Consider the following 21,079-nt stretch of genomic DNA (forward strand, 5'->3'; position numbering starts at 1 on the left):
AAGGACACTAAGTTGATAAATGAGCAAAACTCACAATGTCATTTGTCCCAAAGCAAGCAGTACAAATCACAATTTATTGTGAAATATGATGCGAGGCACTTACAGTGAAAAATCTTAATAGTGATATATGAAAAGTCGTTATCGACGCTGGATAAGTGTGCAGCTGTTTAGAGGACAATGGATTTTGTTTATATAGCCTCATCACTTGGAAAATTGGTTCTGCATCAAAGCTAAATGCATTTTCATAGCTTTTCACATGGGTAATAAGATTTTCAGGACACAAACACGAATTGCTGTAATAGTAATGAAGTAAATTAAGCAGCATTCTTAGTGTGAATTAGGAATGACTAATACCCTTGAAAAACTTACTTTCTCTTTATTTACTAGTAGGAGACAAAAGAACTACTTGACATGGGACATCCGCTCCATCCAAAATACAGTAACTGGAGCATAATGCATTTTATGCCTGATTTAGCCTTGTCCTTGTATTACAATATGATGATGCGCTCGGCGGATTTCACACCACATGTTCTAAAACCTGCTATATTGTATTGTAATGACAAGAGATGGGATCTGCTCACATAAATTAGGCAACCCATTACAATGTTTCCATGAAGGAATATACATTTAAGAAATGTCTCCAACTGTTGCTTAGTATTCCAGGTACAAGTCAGAATATATAATCCTTTAGGCAATCATGTATGTTTAAAATCTGAATAATTCTCATTGTAACTGTATACATTTGACATCAGGGTCAGTAAGGAGGCTGCCATACACATTAGATGGCCTGCCAGTACTGTTAAGATAGTCCTGGGCTGCCAGTACTGTTAAGTACTGTCTGGCAGGCAGATAACATCCAGTTAGGGCTGGGCGGTATACCGGTTCATACCGAATACCTACATTTTTGTGCTGCACGATATGAATTTTAACCCATACTGCAATACTGGTTTGGACCCTCCCCCTCGGGAATGAATTAATTATCAACCGCAGCACGCTGTCCCCACATCTGGGAACTAATCATATGTGACCCAAGTGCGCTGTTCTACCCCCCCCCCCCCCCCCAATTAATTATCAGCCCAGCGCTGCGCTGTCTCCATTGGGGTACTACTCACATATCACCCGCAAGCGCTGCCCTCCTCGTCCGCCTGTTAGTTACCCGCCGGCGCTGACACTCTATAGGAGTGTTCTTCAAACTCCAGATGTTGAAAAACTGCAACTGCCAGCATGCCCGGACAGCCGTTGGCTGTCTGGGCATGCTGGGAGTTGTAGTTTTGCAACATCTGGAGTTCCGCAGGTTGAAGACCACTGCTCTATACTGTATCCCTATGCACGGGCTGCAAACAGTAAACAAAATAAACTTTAACTCACCTTTCCCATCGGTCCGGACTTTCTTCCTAGGGGATGGAACATCGGAGAGCCTTCAGCCTATCCCCGGCTGCAGTGATGTTCCTTCTCGCGTTCCAGCATAAGGCCGACGTTGGAACATGCGTTAGTTTATTTTTGTTTACCTTTTGCAGCCCGGGCATAGGGATACAGTATAGAGTGTCAGCGCCGGCGGCCGCAACAAACAGGAGGATGAAGAGGCAGCGCTTACGGGTGACGTGAGTAGTACAGATAGGGACAGCGCAGCGCTGGGCTAATAATACTTTTTTTTTTTCAGGGGGGGGAAGGGGGGAATACCGTTAAATATCGTGGAACCGCCATAAAGTTACAAAAATACAGCGATACACATATTTGGCCATACCGCCCAGCCCTACATCCAGTCTAAGTGAAAGGAAGTCTACTGTGACCATCTCCTGTTATCAGTAGGTAAATACGTATTGCCTGCCACTGTAATCCTGCCTATGTTAATAAAAAGAGTGCTGAAAAGTGATCAATACAGAAAGGTAGGTGTCATCTCAGTAGGGGGCTTAATTTATTGTTTTTATATAAAAAGTGTGAAGAAAAAAAACTGCAAAAGTTGTTGTTTAAAGGGTTTTTTGTCTTATAAAATGAAAGGCCTATCCACAGAACTGGCAATCGATTTTAGATCAAAGGCGGGACCAATTAGTAGTTTTAAAGGGGCTACAGGATAAATGTGAGCATGACAGTTCTTCAGTGTTTAACAGCTTTCATACCTGCATTGCTGCATATTTAGAAGCAGTGCAGGGTGCTGCAGTATTGCCCCATTCACTTGAATGCGACATAGCTGCAGTACCTTGCATCACTGCTACAAAAAATATGCAAATAAGCTGCTGTGAAGGTCCTAGAGTTTTTGACTCCACTAAACACAATATGGCATATCCTAGTAAACTTATATAACGTTTCTAAATATGACTACCCCATTAACTATTCGTGCTAAGCAAACACACTTCTATATTGAAAACAAATAGGTACAAGTCTAAAAAGAAGAGTGAATTCCAGGCCATACTAGATCTTCTGCTTACCTTAAAAGCATCCTTTTTAATGACACCTTGTTGAATATTTTGGCGAATGACATGCAAGACTGTTAGCATGGCAATGTTCGTTTTGCCGGCTCCAGTTGGTGCACAGATAAGCATGTTTTCATTTGTGTTATAAGCTGTTTCAAAAACTATGGATTGGATACGGTTCAGTCGTTTCACACCCTTGAAGACCAGCTGTCCAATCTGATGTGGGAGAAATACAGAAAAGTTAGAAATAAACATTACTCTTTCCTAAAATATAAGTAACATACAAAACTGTCGTTCAATGTAAGTCTGAGGAATAGAGCTGCTGAAAGTGTGAAAAATAGGATGAGAAGCTAATCCATGTTGCAAATCCAATTAAAAGAGTTTAATGTGACATTAAGCCTCAACAGAAAAAAATAAGTTATGCTAATTATATTAAAATATAATCATATGCTAAGCTGGTTGTGTGTGTGCTAGCAATTCAGATGTGCGCTCAATGTTCTGTGGTTGCCATGCAGGGTGACACTATTAAGGCGGATCTAAAGGCTGGAAAATAGATTATAAAAAGCCATTTAAAAACTGGAGGGCCTCCTAGAGCAGGGGTATTCAACTACATTTAGTAAGGGTCCCCTCATTCAGGTCTGTCATGAGATTAAAAGGGTTGTCTCAGTTAATTATTTTCAAAAACAATACTCCCTAGAACGCTGACATTAAAGCAATAGGCTGTATTAAAACAAAAAACCTGCTGCTAGAATTGTCCTTCTGCTCTCCACTGCTATCTTCTTCCTGCTTCTGAGGGATCCGATCATTCATATTGGCGGACGGAGGTCCCCTCACCTGCCTCCTCACCAGTCTCCATAGGTCTTCTGCTCTGGTCTGAGATCGAGCAGACCATAGCAGAAGATCACCGATAATACTGATCAAAGTTATGCCTATGCATAGCACTGAACAGTATTTGCAATCAATGGGGACAATCAAAGTGTAAAAAAAAATAAAAACAAACAAAAGCAAAAAAAAATAAATAAAATTATAACAAAAAGTAAATTTGAAAAATACCCTCCCCCAATGAAAATGTAAAATGTAAATATTTGGTATCGCTGCATGCGCAAATGTCCAAAATGTTTATTAAGTCTCATATATGCAAATGAGATAAAAAATAAAAATAAAGATTGCGGAGCAAAAAATGAGCCCTCATACCGCCGCTTATACCGAAAAATGAAAAGGTTATAGGTCGTCAGAATAAAGGGATTTTAAATGCACTAATTTGGTTAAAAAGTTTGAGATTTTTTTTAACTGGTACAATAATAGAAAAGTACCGTATGTAATCATGGGTATCATTTTAATCGTATTGCCCCACAGAATAAGTAAAACATGTCATTTTTACTGTGAATTGTACAGCGTTAAAATGAAACCTTCCAAAAGAGTTATGATTTTTAGAAGGCAAGGAGGAAAAAACAAAAATGCTAAAATAAAATTGGCTGCGTCATTAAAGGGGTACTCCGGTGGAAAACATTTTATTTTATTTTTAAATCAACTGGTGCCAGAAAGTTAAACAGTAAATGACTTCTATTTAAAAATCTTTATCCTTCCAGTGCTTTTTAGCAGCTGTATGCTACAGATGAAATTCTTTCCTTTTTGAATTTATTTTTTGTCTTGTCCACAGTGCTCTCTGCTGACACCTCTGTCCATGTCAGGAACTGTCCAGAGCAGCATGCTTTCGCAACTGAGATTTTCTCCTGCTCTGGACAGTACATGATATGGGCATCGGGTGTCAGCAGAGAGCACTGTGGACAAGACAAAAAAGAAATTCAAAAAGAAAAGAATTTCCTCTGTAGCATACAGCTGCTAAAAATTACTGGAAGGGTCATTTTTTTCAATAGAAGTCATTTACAAATCTGTTTAACTTTCTGGCACCAGTTGCTTTAAAAAAAAAAAATGTTTTCCACCGGAGTACCCCTTTAAGGCCAAAATGGGCTGTGTCCTTAACCTCTTAAAGACGCAGGGCGTACCTGTACACCCTGCGTCTGGTCCCGGTATTTAAAACGGGGTCACGCCGTGACCCCCGCGTCATACCAGGTCAGTCCCGGCGGCTTACAGATCGTTGTGCCGCGCGCCATTAACCATTCAGACGCGGCAAAGTTGATAGCCACGTCTAGAACAAAAGTAAAAGCTTCCCGGCAGCTCAGTCGGGCTGATTGGGACTATCGCAATAAAATGGTGATGTCCTGATCAGCTAGGACGAAAGCAGAGGTCCCCTTTCCTTGCTCCGTCGCGTCCGATTGGCGTTTGATTGCCGATCGGACGCGAGCAATCAACCCCCTATTACGCTGATCCATGCAAAGTGTGTGCAAAGGTCATTTAACCCCTTCCCTAATAAAAGTTTGAATCACCCTCCTTTTCCCATAAAAAACAAAACAAAACTGTGTAAACAAAAATAAGCATATGTGGAATCATCGCGTGCGGAAATGTCCAATTTTGTAAAATGACTAATATCACTGCAAAGTAGAATTGGTGGTGCAAAAAACAAGCCATCATATGGAATTTTATGTGCAAAATTGTAAGCGTTATGATTTTTAGAAGGTGATAAGGAAAAAATACAAATGCAAAAACGGAAAAACGCTGAGTCCATAAGGGGTTAAGGGGTTAATCAGGGTTTTTTTTTTCACCAGCCTATATAAAGTTCTTTAAGTCTTTCCTGATAAGTTTTATGTTTGAATGGCAACTTTATTTCAAACAGCTTTCCTCTATCTGATAGCCTATGTGATGTTTAACTTATTTGTAAATCACTATATTTACCAAATAGGACTCATTATTCCAGAAAAATTGCTTTCAAGTCTTGGCCACTAGGCGCTCTCCTTCTCTGCAATCTGTTTCTTCACTGCCAGTTGTTAGGGAAAATCTGTCTCTAGTAACAGCCTTATCAGGGCAAAACACAAAAAGTACATATAGTTCTAAGCATATGTTATGTGCAGGAGAGACAAGAGAAAGCCTGGGCATTGTAACTGCAAGCTGTGTCAGTCTGCCTGCTGAAGAAGATCCACAAAGAAAATCAAAGCTTCCCTTTTATCTCTTTCCACCCATAGCAGCTTTGTATTGGGTAAATACCAGTGCAGCTTCTGCGGTATTTCCACAGTGCTGTGTTTTTCTGCCATCAATCTGAACTCAATACAAAATTTTAAGTTTAAATTTTTTTTTCAGACAATTTGCTAGGACACTTGACATTTAGAATTCTGAAGGCCTCCCATTTGTCTTGCTCATCTTTGAGATGTTTCTACACCTCGACTGGAGTCACCTGTGGTAAATTCAGTTGATTTGTAAAGACACCCCTCTTTATAAAAGATCTTACAGCTGATTGCAGAGTAAAAACCAGCCATGAGGTGTAATAGAGTGCATGTAGAGCTCAGAAACAGGATTGTACGAAGGCACAGATCTGGAGTCGGGTACAAAAAATTCTGGTCCTTCTGGATCAAGAATGACCAAGCTCCTTTGCTCCTTTCTATACTCCTGCATTCTACTAAATCTGTTACTAAGTCATTGCATCAGTTTCTTTTGCTGGCCACGAGGCAGGTCATACCCCACTTGTGAAACACCACAATAACTCTATTACATTGAACAGGGTAGCATAAAACCTGCAGCTTTAAATCCTGTGCATCAAATATGCACAGAATTATTTATGTGTGAACACACCCTAAGGACAGGGTCACACACCATGCATACGCAGCGTATTTGACACTGAGAGAAACCTGCCAGGCAGAAGGAAATACGCGGTGTCCGCTTTCCCCCGCCACAGCCCTGTGTGCGCAATATGGTTTGGAGGCGGGCTGCTCGCACTGACATAACTGTGACTCCGAACCTCACTGCACACACAGGGCTGTGGCAGGAAAAGCCCTATGCAGCATATTTCCCGCTGCCCAGCAGATTTCTCTTAGTGTGAAATGTGTTGTGTACGCACTGTGTGTGACCCTACCCTTAGGCTTCATTCACATTGATGTTATGCTGCGTTAACTTCTTGTGCACTTGACTAGCAAAACAGTCTATTTTGCTGTTCTAACCTTCTCTGTTGAAAAAAGCAAAATTGCTGAAAATATAAAGAGAGAGTCTCAGAAATCTGCCTGTATATTATGCATGCAAGAATAGTGCTTATCTAGGATGTATGAAATATATTTATCAGCATTGTTAAGTAATTGTATACATTTCTTTAAGAGTGTTAAAGTGTAACATATTTCATCTGTGAACATCCAACATGTTTTAATCAAGGATATGATGGTAAGAACAGTAATACTTCTTTTTGTCTTTTACCATTGTTGTTTTCTTCTACAATCTTCCACTATGAGTTGATTATGATTCTGCTGAGATGCTTCCCAGTTCTATGTATTGAATGACTTCATGTTAACAGCAGGACATTCTACACCATTATGCAAGTACCCAGGAAAGTTATGACTCTTTATATTGAATGGTTACTATTGACTCTTCAGAACTGAATTTCTTACTGTGAATTGGATTTTTCACATTCTTCACCTTGTAGCATGAAAACGCAAGTTGAATAGGTGATTAAGTGGCAACCTAAAAGTGTAGCTTATATATTTTATACTTAAATGTTAATGCTAGCTATTCTCTGTAGTAGCCCTTGCTTATATAAGCAGGAGTGTGTGTATATACACACACACATATATATTAGCCAAGTGTAGTGTTATGTTAAATACTCCCTTGGTGTTTTTCCTGTTTGGTTACATTACAACCTTAAGTTTTTTTAGTTTTTTTTTCGTGCATAATGGGGAGATTTATGAAACTTTGTGCAAAGGAACAGCTGAGCCTATAGCAACCAATCAGATTGCTTTCTTCAATTTTTAAAAAGGCCTCTGAAATATGAAAGTTGGGATCTATGGGCAACTACTCCACCCTTCCTTTGCAAGGGCCAGTTTGTGGAGGAGCCAACAAGAAGTGATGCTTTGTTGGAACTGGTCATTTCTAACAATGCAGAGCTGGTTGGGAATGTAACTGTGCGTGAAAACCTTGGTAATAGCGACCACAATATAGTTACTTTTGTCTTAAAGTGTAGAAATCAAAGACCGGTTGGGAAGGCAAAAACATATAATTTTAAAAAGGCAAATTTCCCTGGGCTGAGGGCTGCACTACAGGACATAGACTGGGAGAAAATGGCCCTCATTTACGATTCTAAACCCGACTTCTTTTGTCGGGTTTTTCTTGTCGCATCTTTGTCTGCGCCATGTCGCAGACATGGTGCGCCAGTCTGCCACACGATGCGACATTTTTTCCCGACGGACCCGGTGTGGATTCTCCCAAACCCGAAAAAGGGGCGTAACCCGACATTTCTGAGCTTTCCCACGTATTTATAAAGGTTTCTGACCCGAATTTGTTGAATTGTTGTGGATTTTTTCCCGACAGCTCAGAGGAGTTGGAAACCAAAACCAACAAAACGCACGTGCAACAAACAAGATGCGACATAATAATAAATACCAGGGGAAAAAAGCAGTCGGGTAAGAAAGCAAGATAGACTTACAACCCGATTTTCTAAGTAAATGAGGGCCAATGTTGTCAAATACTGATACAGACGGTAAATGGGATATTTTCAAATCAACAGTGAATAACTATACAGCTAAATTTATTCCTATGGGCAACAAGTATAAACTATTAAAACTAAATCCTGCATGGCTGACAGCTGATGTTAAAAGAGCAATAAACAACAAAAAAATAGCATTTAAAAAATACAAATGTAAGGGTTCAGCTATAGCAATTAAACATTACAAAGAGCTTAAAGGAGTAGTCCAGTGTAGAACAACTTATCCTCTATCCTAAGGATAGGGGATAAGTTTCAGATTGCTGGGGGTCTGACTGCTGGAGCCCCCTGCAATATCCCATATGGGGCCCCGGCTCGCTGGCCAGAGAGCATGTGTTGACCACCATACGAAGCAGCAGCCGACACGCCCCCTCAATACAGCGCTATGGCAGAGACAGAGATTGCAGAAGGCATCGCTCCCGCTGTGTTGAGGGGGGTGAGGTCGTCACTAGTGATCAAGAGAAAACAGAGCTATTGAATGGGTTCTTTAGTTCTACATATACGAAGGAAGAGGGAGGAGCTGATGCAGGCCGGGCCACTGTTGGTATTACATCATATAATGTACTAAACTGGCTTAATGTAGATATGGTCCAAGGAAAATTAAGTAAAGTAAATGTAAGCAAATCTCCAGGACTGAATGGATTACACCCAAGAGTTCTTAGAGAACTAAGTTCAGTCATTTCTGTACCCTTGTTAATAATATTAAGAGATTCTCCAGTGTCTGGTATTGTGCTGAGGGACTGGCGCAAGCGGAATGTGGTACCAATCTTCAAAAAGTGCTCTAGGTCTTCCCCAGGTAATTATAGAGGTCTTTGGGTTTGGAAATTTTAGTTTGTAACTGAATTGAAAACTGTCTTAAAGGGTTACTTCAGTGGAAAACAATTATTTTATTTTTTCAAATCAACTGGGGCTAGAAAGTTAAAGAGATTTGTAAATTACTGCTACTAAATAATCTTAATCCTTCCAGTACTTAGCTGCTGTATGCCCCAGAGGAAGTTGTGAAGTACTTTTCTTTTTGACCACAGTGCTCTCTGCTGATACCTCTGTCAGTGTCAGGAACTGTCCAAAGCAGTTCCTGACACAGACAGAGGTGTCAGCAGAGAGCACCGTGGTCAGACTGGAAAGAACTTCACAACTTCCTCTGTAGTATACAGCAGCTGATAAGTACTGGAAAGATAAAGATTTTTGAATAGAAGTAATTTACTGAAGGTTTTCCAACCAGTGTGTCTCTAGCTGTTGCAAAAGTACAACTCCCAGCATGCACGGTCTGTCAGTACATGCTGGGAGTTGTAGTTTTGAAACAGCTGGAGGTTTGCCCCCCCCCCCCTCCCATGTGAACGTACAGGGTACATTCACACGGGCAGGCTTACAGTAAGTTTCCTGCTTCAAGTTTGGGCTGCGGCAAATTTTTCGCCGCAGCTCAAACTTCTAGCGAGAAACTCACCGTCACCCGCCAGTGTGAATGTACCCTAAAAACACTACACTACACTAACACATAATAAAGGGTAAAACACTACATATACACCCCCCTTAAACTGTCCCCCCCAATAAAAATGAAAAACGTATTGTATGGCTGTGTTACCCCTTATGAAAAGGAAAAGTTGGGGCTACACCAGCTTGTTAGTGTAAAAAAATTTACACTAAAATGCTGGTGTTGCCCTTTACTTTTTATTTTCACAAGTGTTAAAAGGAAAAAAAGACCACCAAAATTTGTAACGCAATTTCTCCTGATTACAGAAATACCCCATATGTGGGCTTAAATGCTCTGCGGGCACACAACAAGGCTCAGGAGTGAGAGCGCACCATGTACATTTGAGGTCTAAATTGGTGATTTGCACAGGGGTGGCTGATTTTACAGCGGTTCAGAAGTACTAAACACAAAAAAATAAATACCCACATGTGATCCCATTTGGAAACTACACCCCTCACGTAATGTAATAAGGGGTACAGTGAGCATTTACGCCCCACAGGCGTCTGACAGATCTTTGGATCAGAGGTCCGTGAAAATGAAAAATTTTATTTTTCATTTGCACAGCCCACTGTTCCAAAGATCTGTCAAACGCCAGTGGGGTGTAAATACTCACTGCACCCCTTACTAAATTCTGTGAGGGGTGTAGTTTCCAAAATAGGGTCACATGTGGGGGGTTCCACTGTTCTGGCACCACGGGGGGCTTTGTAAACTCACATGGCCCCTGACTTCTATTTCAAACAATTTTTTTCCCAAAAGCTCAATGGCGCTCCTTCTCTTCTGAGCATTGTAGTGCGCCAGCAGAGCACTTGAAGTCCACACATGGGGTATTTCCATATTCAGAAGAGATGGGGTTACAAATTTTGGGGGTCTTTTCTGCTATTAACCCTTGCAAAAAAGTGAAATTTTTTTTTTATATATGCAAAAGTCGTGAAACCCCTGTGGGGTATTAAGGCTCGCTTTATTTCTTGTTACGTTCCTCAAGGGGTCTAGTTTCCAAAAGGGTATGCCATGTGTTTTTTTTTTGCTGTTCTGGCACCATAGGGGCTTCCTAAATGCGACATGCCCCCCGAGCAAAATATGCTCTCAAAAAGCCAAATATGACTCCTTCTCTTCTGAGCATTGTAGTTCGCCCGTAGTGCACTTCAGGTCAACTTATAAGGTACCTCCATACTCAGAAGAGATGGGGTTACAAATTTTGGGGGGTCTTTTCTGCTATTAACCCTTGCAAAAATGTGAAATTTGGGGGGAAACACATTTTAGTGAACAAAATTATTTTTTTTACATATGCAAAAGTCGTGAAACACCTGTGGGGTATTAAGGCTCACTTAATTCCTTGTTACGTTCCTCAAGGGGTCTAGTTTCCAAAATGGTATGGCATGTGTTTTTTTTTGCTGTTCTGGCACCATAGGAGCTTCCTAAATGCAACATGCCCCCCAAAAACCATTTCAGAAAAATGTACTCTCCAAAATCCCCTTGTCGCTCCTTCGCTTCTGAGCCCTCTACTGCGCCCGCCGAACAATTTACATAGACATATGAGGTATGTGCTTACTCGAGAGAAATTGGGCTACAAACATAAGTATACATTTTCTCCTTTTACCCCTTGTAAAAATTAAAAAATTGGGTCTACAAGAACATGCGAGTGTAAAAAATTGAAGATTGTGAATTTTCTCCTTCTCTTTGCTGCTATTCCTGTGAAACACCTAAAGGGTTAAAACGCTGACTGAATGTCATTTTGAATACTTTGGGGGTGCATTTTTTATAATGGGGTCATTTGTGGGGTATTTCTAATATGAAGACCCTTCAAATCCACTTCAAACCTGAACTGGTCCCTGAAAAATAGTGATTTTGAATATTTTGTGAAAAATTGGAAAACTGCTGCTGAACTTTGAAGCCCTCTGGTGTCTTCCAAAAGTAAAAACTTGTCAATTGTATGATGCAAACATAAAGTAGACATATTGTATATGTGAATCAAATTTTTTTTATTTGGAATTACCATTTTCCTTACAAGCAGAGAGCTTCAAAGTTAGAAAAATGCTAAATTTTCAAATTTTTCATCAAATTTTGGGATTTTTCACCAAGAAAGGATGCAAGTTACCATAAAATTTTACCACTATGTTAAAGTAGAATATGTCACGAAAAAACAATCTCGGAATCAGAATGATAACTAAAAGCATTCCAGAGTTATTAATGTTTAAAGTGATAGAGGTCAGATGTGCAAAAAACGCTCTGGTCTTAAGGTGTAAAATGGCCTGGTCCTTAAGGGGTTAAGGACCGTACCCAGAGAGTGATGGTGAATGATTCGTACTCTGATTGGTCCCCTGGTTATTATTGGTGTACACCAAGGTTCAGTACTGGGCCCGCTCTTGTTTAATTTATTTATTAAATGGGCGCTGTCACCAAATTTCTTTTTGATATGTTGTAGTACTTATGTACTACAACATATCTCTATTATACTTTTATTTTATTTTTTTCCCATTAAAATGGTTTAATATACATTTAAAAACCGGCCACTAGGGGTCTCCCTCCTAGTGGACGGCTGCAGCCTGGCGTGTCATCACGCTTGAATTCGGACCGATGCCGGCCAGGCATTGGTCCGAATTCAGTCAGGCTGTGCTCGCTCCCTGCCTGTCAGCTTTGAAGAAAGAGGATGTGCGCAGGCTCCCTGGCCTCGCACGCCGGCCCCGGTTCCTGGGGACAGGTAAAATATTATTCCGGGGGGGTTGCGTGTTCACCTAAACAGTATGCCTCCAGTTTGCCCACTACAACTCCCAGCACGCCCTGACAGCTAATAGATGTCAGGGCAAGCTGGGAGCTTTAGTGGGGAAACAGCAGGAGGGACACTGAATAGGTGAATTAAGGGGGGAGGGGGTATGGGTTGAGCGGAGCAGCGTGTCGGGACCGTGGGGGTTGCGGGCTGCGCGGCGGGGAGGGGTTACACTGAATGGGTCAACTGGATTGAACACTGGCTCATGGATCGTACCCAGAGAGTGGTGGTCAATGATTCGTACTCTGATTGGTCCCCGGTTATTAGTGGTGTACCCCAAGGTTCAGTACTGGGCCCGCTGTTGTTTAATTTATTTATCAATGATATAGAGGATGGTATTAACAGCTCTGTTTCTATCTTTGCAGATGACACTAAGCTTTGTAGCACGGTACAGTCTATAGAGGATGTGTATAAGTTACAAGATGACTTGGATAGACTAAGTGTCTGGGCATCCACTTGGCAAATGAGGTTCAATGTGGATAAATGTAAAGTTATGCATCTGGGTACTAATAACCTGCATGCGTCGTATGTCTTAGGGGGGATTAAACTGGCAGAGTCACTGGTAGAGAAGGATCTGGGTGTACTTGTAGATCACAGACTACAGAATAGCATGCAATGTCAGGCTGCTGCTTCCAAAGCCGGCAGGATATTGTCATGTATCAAAAGAGGCATGGACTCAAGGGACAGGGACATAATACTCCCCCTTTATAAAGCATTGGTACGGCCTCACCTGGAATATGCTGTTCAGTTTTGGGCACCTGTCCATAAAAGGGACACCGGAGTTGGAAAGGGTGCAGAGACGCGCGACTAAACTAATATGGGGCATGGAACATCTTAGCTATGAGGAGCGATTAAAGGAGTTACAATTGTTTAGTCTTGAGAAGAGACGTTTAAGGGGGGATATGATAAACGTATATAAGTATATTAATGGCCCATACAAAAAATATGGAGAAAAACTGTTCCAGGTTAAACCCCCCCAAAGGACGAGGGGGCACTCCCTCCTTCTGGAGAAGAAAAAGTTTAGTCTCAAGGGGCGACACCCCTTCTTTACCGTGAGGACTGTGAATTTATGGAACGGTCTACCTCAGGAACTGGTCACAGCAGGAACAATTAACAGCTTTAAAACAGGATTAGATACATTCATGGAACAAAATAACATTAATGCTTATGAAAAAATATAAAATCCCATCCCTTCCCCAATATCGCGCCACACCCCTACCCCTTAATTCCCTGGTTGAACTTAATGGACATATGTCTTTTTTCGACCGTACTAACTATGTAACTAAGGGGGGGGGGGAGGAGGAGTGAGTTGAGCGGTGCAGCGGGGCTGGGGGGTTATGGGCTGTGCGGCGGGGAGCGGGATGTGCGGCCATCACAGATACGGTGTTCACCTATACAGTATGCCTCCAGTTGTTTCACCACTACAACTCCCAGTATGCCCTGACAGTCAATAGATGTCAGGGCAAGATGGGAGTTGCAGTGGGGAAACAGCTGGAGGTACACTGAATAGGTGAACTAAGGGCAGAAGTGAGCCCCCCTCAGCAGGTATCAGTGATGCCGTGCCTGCCGGGGAAGTCTGCCTGGTAGTGAGCACACTTCCAGGCAGACAAAATGCATTTTTAATATGTAAAAAAAAAAAAAATTAAAATGCAGGGAGGAGGTTAGGGATAGATGGGCAATAGGCAGGGACAGAAAAAGAAAAAAAATTATGGTGAGAGCTACCCTTTAATGATATAGAGAGTGGGATTAACAGCTGTTTCTATCTTTGCAAATGACACCAAGCATTGTAGCATGATACAGTCTATAGAAGATGTGCATAAATTAAAAGAAGACTTGAAGTTCAATGTGGATAAATGTAAAGTTATGCATCTGGGTACTAAAAACCTGCATGCATCGAATGTCTTGGGGGGGGGGGGGGGGGTTAAACTGGGAAAGTCACTAGTAGAGAAGGAGATGGGTGTACTTGTAGATCAGAGACTACAGAATAGCATGCAATGTCAGGCTGCTGCTTCTAAAGCCGGCAGGATATTGTCATGTTTCAAAATAGGCATGGACTAGAGGGACAGGAACATAATACTACCCCTTTATAAAGCATTGGTAGGGCCTCACCTGGAATATGCTATTCAGTTTTGGGCACCAATTCATAAAAGGGACGTTGTGGAGCTGGAAAGGGTGCAGAGACGCGCAACTAAACAAATAAGGGGCATGGAACAGCTTGGTTATGAGGAAAGATTAAAATAATTACATTTGTTTTGTCTTGAGAAGAGACATTTAAAGGAAAAAACTGTCAGCCAGTGTAGTGTGGCTGAACACGAGTCCATACACGGGTCGCTTACTTTTTTAGGTTTTCTTGCCGCCGAGTTGTCTTCAGCTAAAGTTCCCTAATTTTGGGTTCCGACGGAAGGGGCCTTAGCTCGCCCTCCTTGTTTGCATATTCATTTCCCCCCTGAGCGCAGCGCTCTGTCTGCAGAGCGCATGCACTGAAGTTTTTACCCAGCTTTCACATCCTGATGAAGTGAGAGCTGTGGGTATGGAGAGAGTGCTGTGCAGTGTAACTGCGAATGCGCTGGTCCCTCACTACATCCGGAAGTCGGGAGTAGCGAGACTACAGAAAAACGTACTTCCAGGTGTAGCGACCGGAGCATGCACAGTTACACTGTGCAGAGCGCTCACCCAATGCACATCTCTCATGTCATCAGGAGAGCTGGGTAAAAACTTTGGCACATATACTCTGCAGACAGAGCACTGCGCTCAGGGGGAAAATGAATATGCGAACAAGGGGAGCATGCTAAGGACCCTTCCTCCGGAACCCAAAGCACGGCTGCCGGTGAGGGACCCGCCTTCAGAGCGCAATAGAAAGCCAAAATTACAGAACTTTAACGGACAACTCGGCGGCAAGAAAATCAAAAAAAGGAAGTGACCCATGTATGGTCTCCTGTTCACCCACACTATAACCCAGCGTATTGAGTTTAGTGTGAGTAAACTGGTGACAGTTTTCCTTTAACCGCTTAAGGTCCCGGGTTTTTCTGTTTTTGCACTTTCGTTTTTTCCTCCTTACCTTTAAAAAATTATAATTCTTTAAATTTTGCACCTAAAAATCCATAGGATGGATTATTTTTTGCGCCACCAATTCTACTTTGTAATGACATCAGTCATTTTAACCAAGAATCTACGGCGAAATCGAAAAATAGATCAATGTACGACAAAATTGAAGAAAAAGCGCCATTTTGTAACTTTTGGGGGCTTCCGTTTCTACACAATACATTTTTTGGTAAAAATGACATCTTCTCTTTATTCTGTAGATCCATACGATTAAAAATGATACCCTACTTATGTAGGTTTGATTTTGTAGTACTTCTGAAAAAAATCATAACTACATGCAGGAAAATGTATACGTTTAAAAATGTCATCTTCTGACCCCTATAACTTTTTTATTTTTCCGCGCATGAGGCGGTATAAGGGCTAATTTTTTTGCAACGTTTTTGTATTGATCGGACTTATTGATCGTTTTTAATTCATTTTTTCATTATATAAAAAGTGACCAAAAATATGCTATTTTGGACTTTGGATTTTTTTTTTGTGCGTACACCATTGACTGTGCGGTTTAATTAAGGATATATTTTTATAATTCAGACATTTACGCACGCGGCGATACCACATATGTTTATTTATATTTACACTTTTTTTTATGGGAAAAGGGGGGTGATTCAAATGTTTATTAGGGAAGGGGTTAAATGATCTTTAATAACTTTTTTTCTTTCCACTATTTTTTAGCAATGTTATAGCTCCCATAGGGGGCTATAGCACTGCACACACTGATCTTTTACATTGATCAATGGTTTCTCATAGGAAACCATTGATCAATGATTCTGCCGCTTAAATGCTCATGCCTGGATCTCAGGCACTGAGCAGTCATTCGGCGATCGGACACCGGGAGGCAGGTATTACGATTAAAATGATACCCTACTTATATAGGTTTGATTTTGTCGGACTTCTGGAAAAAATCATAACTACATGCAGGAAAATTAATACGTTTAAAATTGTCATCTTCTGACCCCTATAACTTTTTTATTTTTCCGTGTATGGGGCGGTATGAGGGCTCATTTTTTTGCGCCGTGATCTGAAGTTTTTAACGGTACCATTTTTGCATTGACAGGACTTATTGATCGCTTTTTATTCATTTTTAAATGATATAAAAAGTGACCAAAAATGCACTATTTTGGACTTTGGAATTTTTTTGCGCGCACGCCATTGACCGAGCGGTTTAATTAATGATATATTTTTATAATTCGGACATTTCCGCACGCGGTGATACCATATATGTTTATTTTTATTTACACTGTGTTTTTTTTTTTTATTGGAAAAGGGGGGTGATTCAAACTTTTAATAGGGGAGGAGTTAAATGATCTTTATTCACTTTTTTTTTTCCACTTTTTTTTTGCAGTGTTATAGGTCCCATAGGGACCTATAACACTGCACACACTGATCTCCTATGCTGATCACTGGTTTCTCATAAGAAACCAGCGATCAACGATTCTGCCGCATGACTGCTCAGGCCTGGATCTCAGGCACTGAGCAGTCATTCGGCGATCGGACAGCGAGGAGGCAGGTAGGGGCCCTCCCGCTGTCCTGTCAGCTGTTCGGGATGCCGCGATTAGCCGCAGCTATCCCGAACAGCCCGACTGAGCTAGCCGGCCACTTTCGGTTTCACTTTTAACCTGCGATCGGCGCTGCGCGCTATTAGAGGGGGTCCCGGCTTCACTATGACGGCGGGCCCGCCGTGATATGACGCGGGGTTACTGTGTAACCCCGCGTTATATCAGGAGAGCAGGACCAAGGGCGTACCTGTACGCCCTTGGTCCTTAAGGGGTTAAATCACCGATCCTATGTTTGTTGTTGACATATAAGTAACATGTGTGCCAAGTTTCATGTTAATATCTTTAGCCATTTGGACGTGATGCTGGAACATACACACGTTGAGTTTTATATATATATATATATGTATGTATATATATATATATATATATATATATATATATATATATATATATACACATAGATGACTAAGCGCTAACGCGTGAAACGTGTCCGAATGTTGTACGTGTATCTGCAAATCTCCAAATAAAGTATACCCTTGGAATTCAACTGGATGCTGGATACTTCTTCTTTGTTCCTTGAATGTGATTTTATGGACTTTTTTTTCTCATTATGTCTCTCATAGTTTAGGTATACCTATGATGAAAATTACAGGCCTCTCTCATCTTTTTAAGTGGGAGAACTTGCACAATTGGTGTCTGACTAAATACTTGTTTGCCCCACTGTATATACTAGGTGAGACCCTATAAGGTAAGCTGCAGAGTTATAATACTTTACTGGCTCACTTTGTTTCTGCTAAAAAAGGGGTACTCCAGTGGAAAACTTTTTTTTTTAATCAACTGGTGTCAGAAAGTTTAACAGATTTGTAAATTACTATAAAAAAAGTCTTAATCCTTCCAGTACTTATTAGCTGCTGAATACTACAGAGGAAATTATTTTCTTTTTGAAACACAGAGCTCTCTGCTGACCTCATGACCACAGTGCTCTCTGCAGACATCTCTGTCCATTTTAAGAACTGTCCAGAGTAGAAGAAAATCCCCCATAGCAAACATATGCTGCTCTGGACAGTTCCTAAAATGGAGAGAGATGTCAGCAGAGAGCTCTGTGTTCCAAAAAGAAAATATTTCTTCTGTAGTATTCAGCAGCTAATAAGTACTAGAAGGATTAAGATTTTTTAATATAAGTAATTTACAAATCTGCTTAACTTTCTGGCACCAGTTGATTTAAAAATAAAAAGTTTTCCACCGGAGTACCCCTTTAAGCACAAAGCCAGTGAAATTTTAGCATTTTCGTTTTTTCTACTTGCCTTCCAAAATTCAAAACTTTATTTTTTCATCCACAGACCCATGTGAGGGCTTGTTTTTTGTGTGACCAATTGTACTTTGTAGTGACATATTTTATTTTACAATAAAATGTACAGCGTAACCAAAAAACAATTTTTTGTTAGGGAATTGGGGAAAAAAAGCAATTTTTAGACGGTTTCGTTTTAACGCAGTGCACTTTACAGTAAAAAATTACATGTTCTGTTTATTTTGTGGGTCAATATAATTAAAAAGATACCCATGTATACATGCTTTACTTTTATGGTACTAATGATATGTAAAAATATCAAAACTTTATACTATATTACTATGTTTTAAATTGCCCTATTCGGACCCTCTAACTCTCTGTTTTCCATATACAGGACTGTATAAGAGCTAATTTTTTGCACCATAATCTGTATTTTTTATCTGTACCACCTTTACGTATATATGACTTTTTGATCACTTTTTATAAATTTTTTCTGGGATGTGATGTGGCCAAAAAAAGCAGCAATTTATTTATTTTTTTATGTTTACGCCGTTCACCGTACGGGATCATTAACATTATATTTTGATAGCTCGGACATTTACGCATGTGCCGATACCAAACATGTTTTGTTTATTATTTTCCATTACGTTTTTGGGGTAAAATAGGGAAAAAGGGGGGCATCTAAATTTAATATTTTTTTCAATTTTGATGTCCCCTTAGGGGACTATTTTTGCAATCAGTATATTGCATATACTGGTCAGTGCTATCCATTGCACTGATCAGTATTATTGGCGATCTTCTTCTCTGGTAGCGGTCCGTGCTACAGGCGATCCGATCATCTATTCAAAGTGCTGCATATGTGATCTGTATAAATCACGGTATCTCAGGGGTTAATGGCAGACATCAGGACGATCGCTGATGTCCGCCACTACCGCCGGGTTCCTGGCTGCTGGTAGCAGCTGGGACCTGCCATGCATGATGGAAGAGTAAGATGTAGTAAGTGCAGTAATAAAACTCTACCCCATCTGTCTAAGCCATGATGGGAAATGCAGGCTGCATTACGGGAACCAACTAAGTTAAAAGAAAGTACGGTAATCAAAATGGCAGACCAATCATAAATGTTGAATCATCTATAATAGTTATACACACAAGACTTTACATTTTCAATAGTTGTAGTCAGAGTATTTATTTAAAGGGAACCTATCATCACTTTCATTCTGCCCGAACCATGAGTCATCAGAGCAGTCCCCAGCAGCTTCTCCCTCTCCACTGGCCTTGATTGATATATTTCTCTATTCGGATATAGGGAGAGATCTATCAATTAAGGCTGGCAGGGCAAGAAGAACCTACCAGGGACCTTCCTGATGACTTGTGGTTCAAGCAGCATGAAAGGAATGACAGGTTCCCTTTAAGAGTTGTGCGCCTTTTCACACTAATATTTGTAGTCACTGCACAGTTCACACCCCAGTTTTAATTAGGCATTATTAATGATTACACATACCTCTGAGCACAGAAACAAACAAAAAAGAAGGTTTCCAAGCCAACCGCTAACATTTAATCATTGCTACATACAGCTGCTTCAATATATATTTTACGTGCTCTGAAGAAGTTGTAATTAGAAGCATACGAACAAATAGCAGTTATTTCATCCATCTCAAAGCTGCTCAGAATGTTTACTGATACAATTTCTAAGGTTTCATTAACAATGAGATACCGGACAGAACTGGAGCATACTAAAGCTATGCAGCTGCAGAATTCGCAACTCAATTCTCCCATAATGGTCAGAGATTAAAACTTTTCTTAACCAAAATGAAGCCTTTCAGTGATATCATGCTCTCTTCAGAGAATTGTAGGCACACATAATATACCATGATTTTCTGAGAATGTAATTTAAATGTCCATTTATGCTGAAGTGACAGAACCATAATTTCAAGCTTGACGTTACAACATCTAAAAAATGGTATGCTTCTAGCAATACAACCAGAGGAAAAATAACCTAGGCTGGTAAATGGCACCTATAATTACGTAATAATGCAACAGTTTGCTGTAAATAGTTCAACAATATTTTTGTACGGAAATGTGTGTTATGTGTTCTTTGTGTAAATTACACTTGTGCTCCAAAGTGTAGTTATGGATTGTTAAATTCAACAATAAAGGAAGAAAATAAATCAGATTAGTAAATGTTTTTGCACTCAAACCTTGTCATTTCTAAACTTTTTCTCGAAATACACTGCTCAAAAAAATAAAGGGAACACTTAACACAATGTAAGTCCTAGTCGATCACACTTCTGTGAAATCACACTGTCCACTCAGGAAGCAACACTGATTGTCAATCAATTTCACATGTTGTTGTGCAAATGGAACAGACAACAGGTGGAAATTATAGGCAATTAGCAAGACACCCCAATAAAGGAGTGGTTCTGCAGGTGGTGACCACAGACCACTTCTCAGTTCCTATGCTTCCTGGCTGATGTTTTGGTCACTTTTGAATGCTGGCGGTCCTTTCACTCTAGTTGTAGCATGAGACGGAGTCTACAACCCACACAAGTGGCTCAGGTAGTGCAGCTCATCCAGGATGGCAAATCAATGCGAGCTGTGGCAAGAAGGTTTGCTGTGTCTGTCAGCATAGTGTCCAGAGCATGGAGGTGCTACAAGGAGACAGGCCAGTATAGACGTGGATGAGGCCGAAGGAGGGCAACAACCCAGCAGCAGGACCGCTACCTTTGCCTTTGTGCAAGGTGGAGCAGGAGGAGCACTGCCAGAGCCCTGCAAAATGACCTCCAGCAGGCCACAAATGTGCATGTGTTCACTCAAACGGTCAGAAACAGACTCCATGAGGGTGGTATGAGGGCCCGACGTCCACAGGTGGGGGTTGTGCTTACAGCCCAACACCGTGAAGGACATTTGGCATTTACTAGAGAACACCAAGATTGGCAAATTCGTCACTGGCGCCCTGTGCTCATCACAGATGA

The 21,079-nt window shown here is 40.9% G+C and overlaps 1 protein-coding gene across 6 annotated transcripts in view; it reads right to left on the reverse strand.

The window, feature by feature from the left end:
• Positions 1-21,079, reverse strand: part of ASCC3 (activating signal cointegrator 1 complex subunit 3) — a 764,501-nt gene that overhangs the window by 570,305 nt on the left and 173,117 nt on the right. For all 6 annotated transcript variants that reach the window (XM_056566195.1, XM_056566194.1, XM_056566190.1 and 3 more), the window contains one exon: positions 2,427-2,627. In XM_056566195.1, coding sequence (XP_056422170.1) covers positions 2,427-2,627 — 201 coding nt within the window. The remainder of the gene's footprint in view (positions 1-2,426; positions 2,628-21,079) is intronic.

The sequence above is a fragment of the Hyla sarda genome, chromosome 3, assembly GCF_029499605.1.
Source record: "Hyla sarda isolate aHylSar1 chromosome 3, aHylSar1.hap1, whole genome shotgun sequence".
Classification (NCBI taxonomy): Eukaryota; Metazoa; Chordata; class Amphibia; order Anura; family Hylidae; genus Hyla; species Hyla sarda.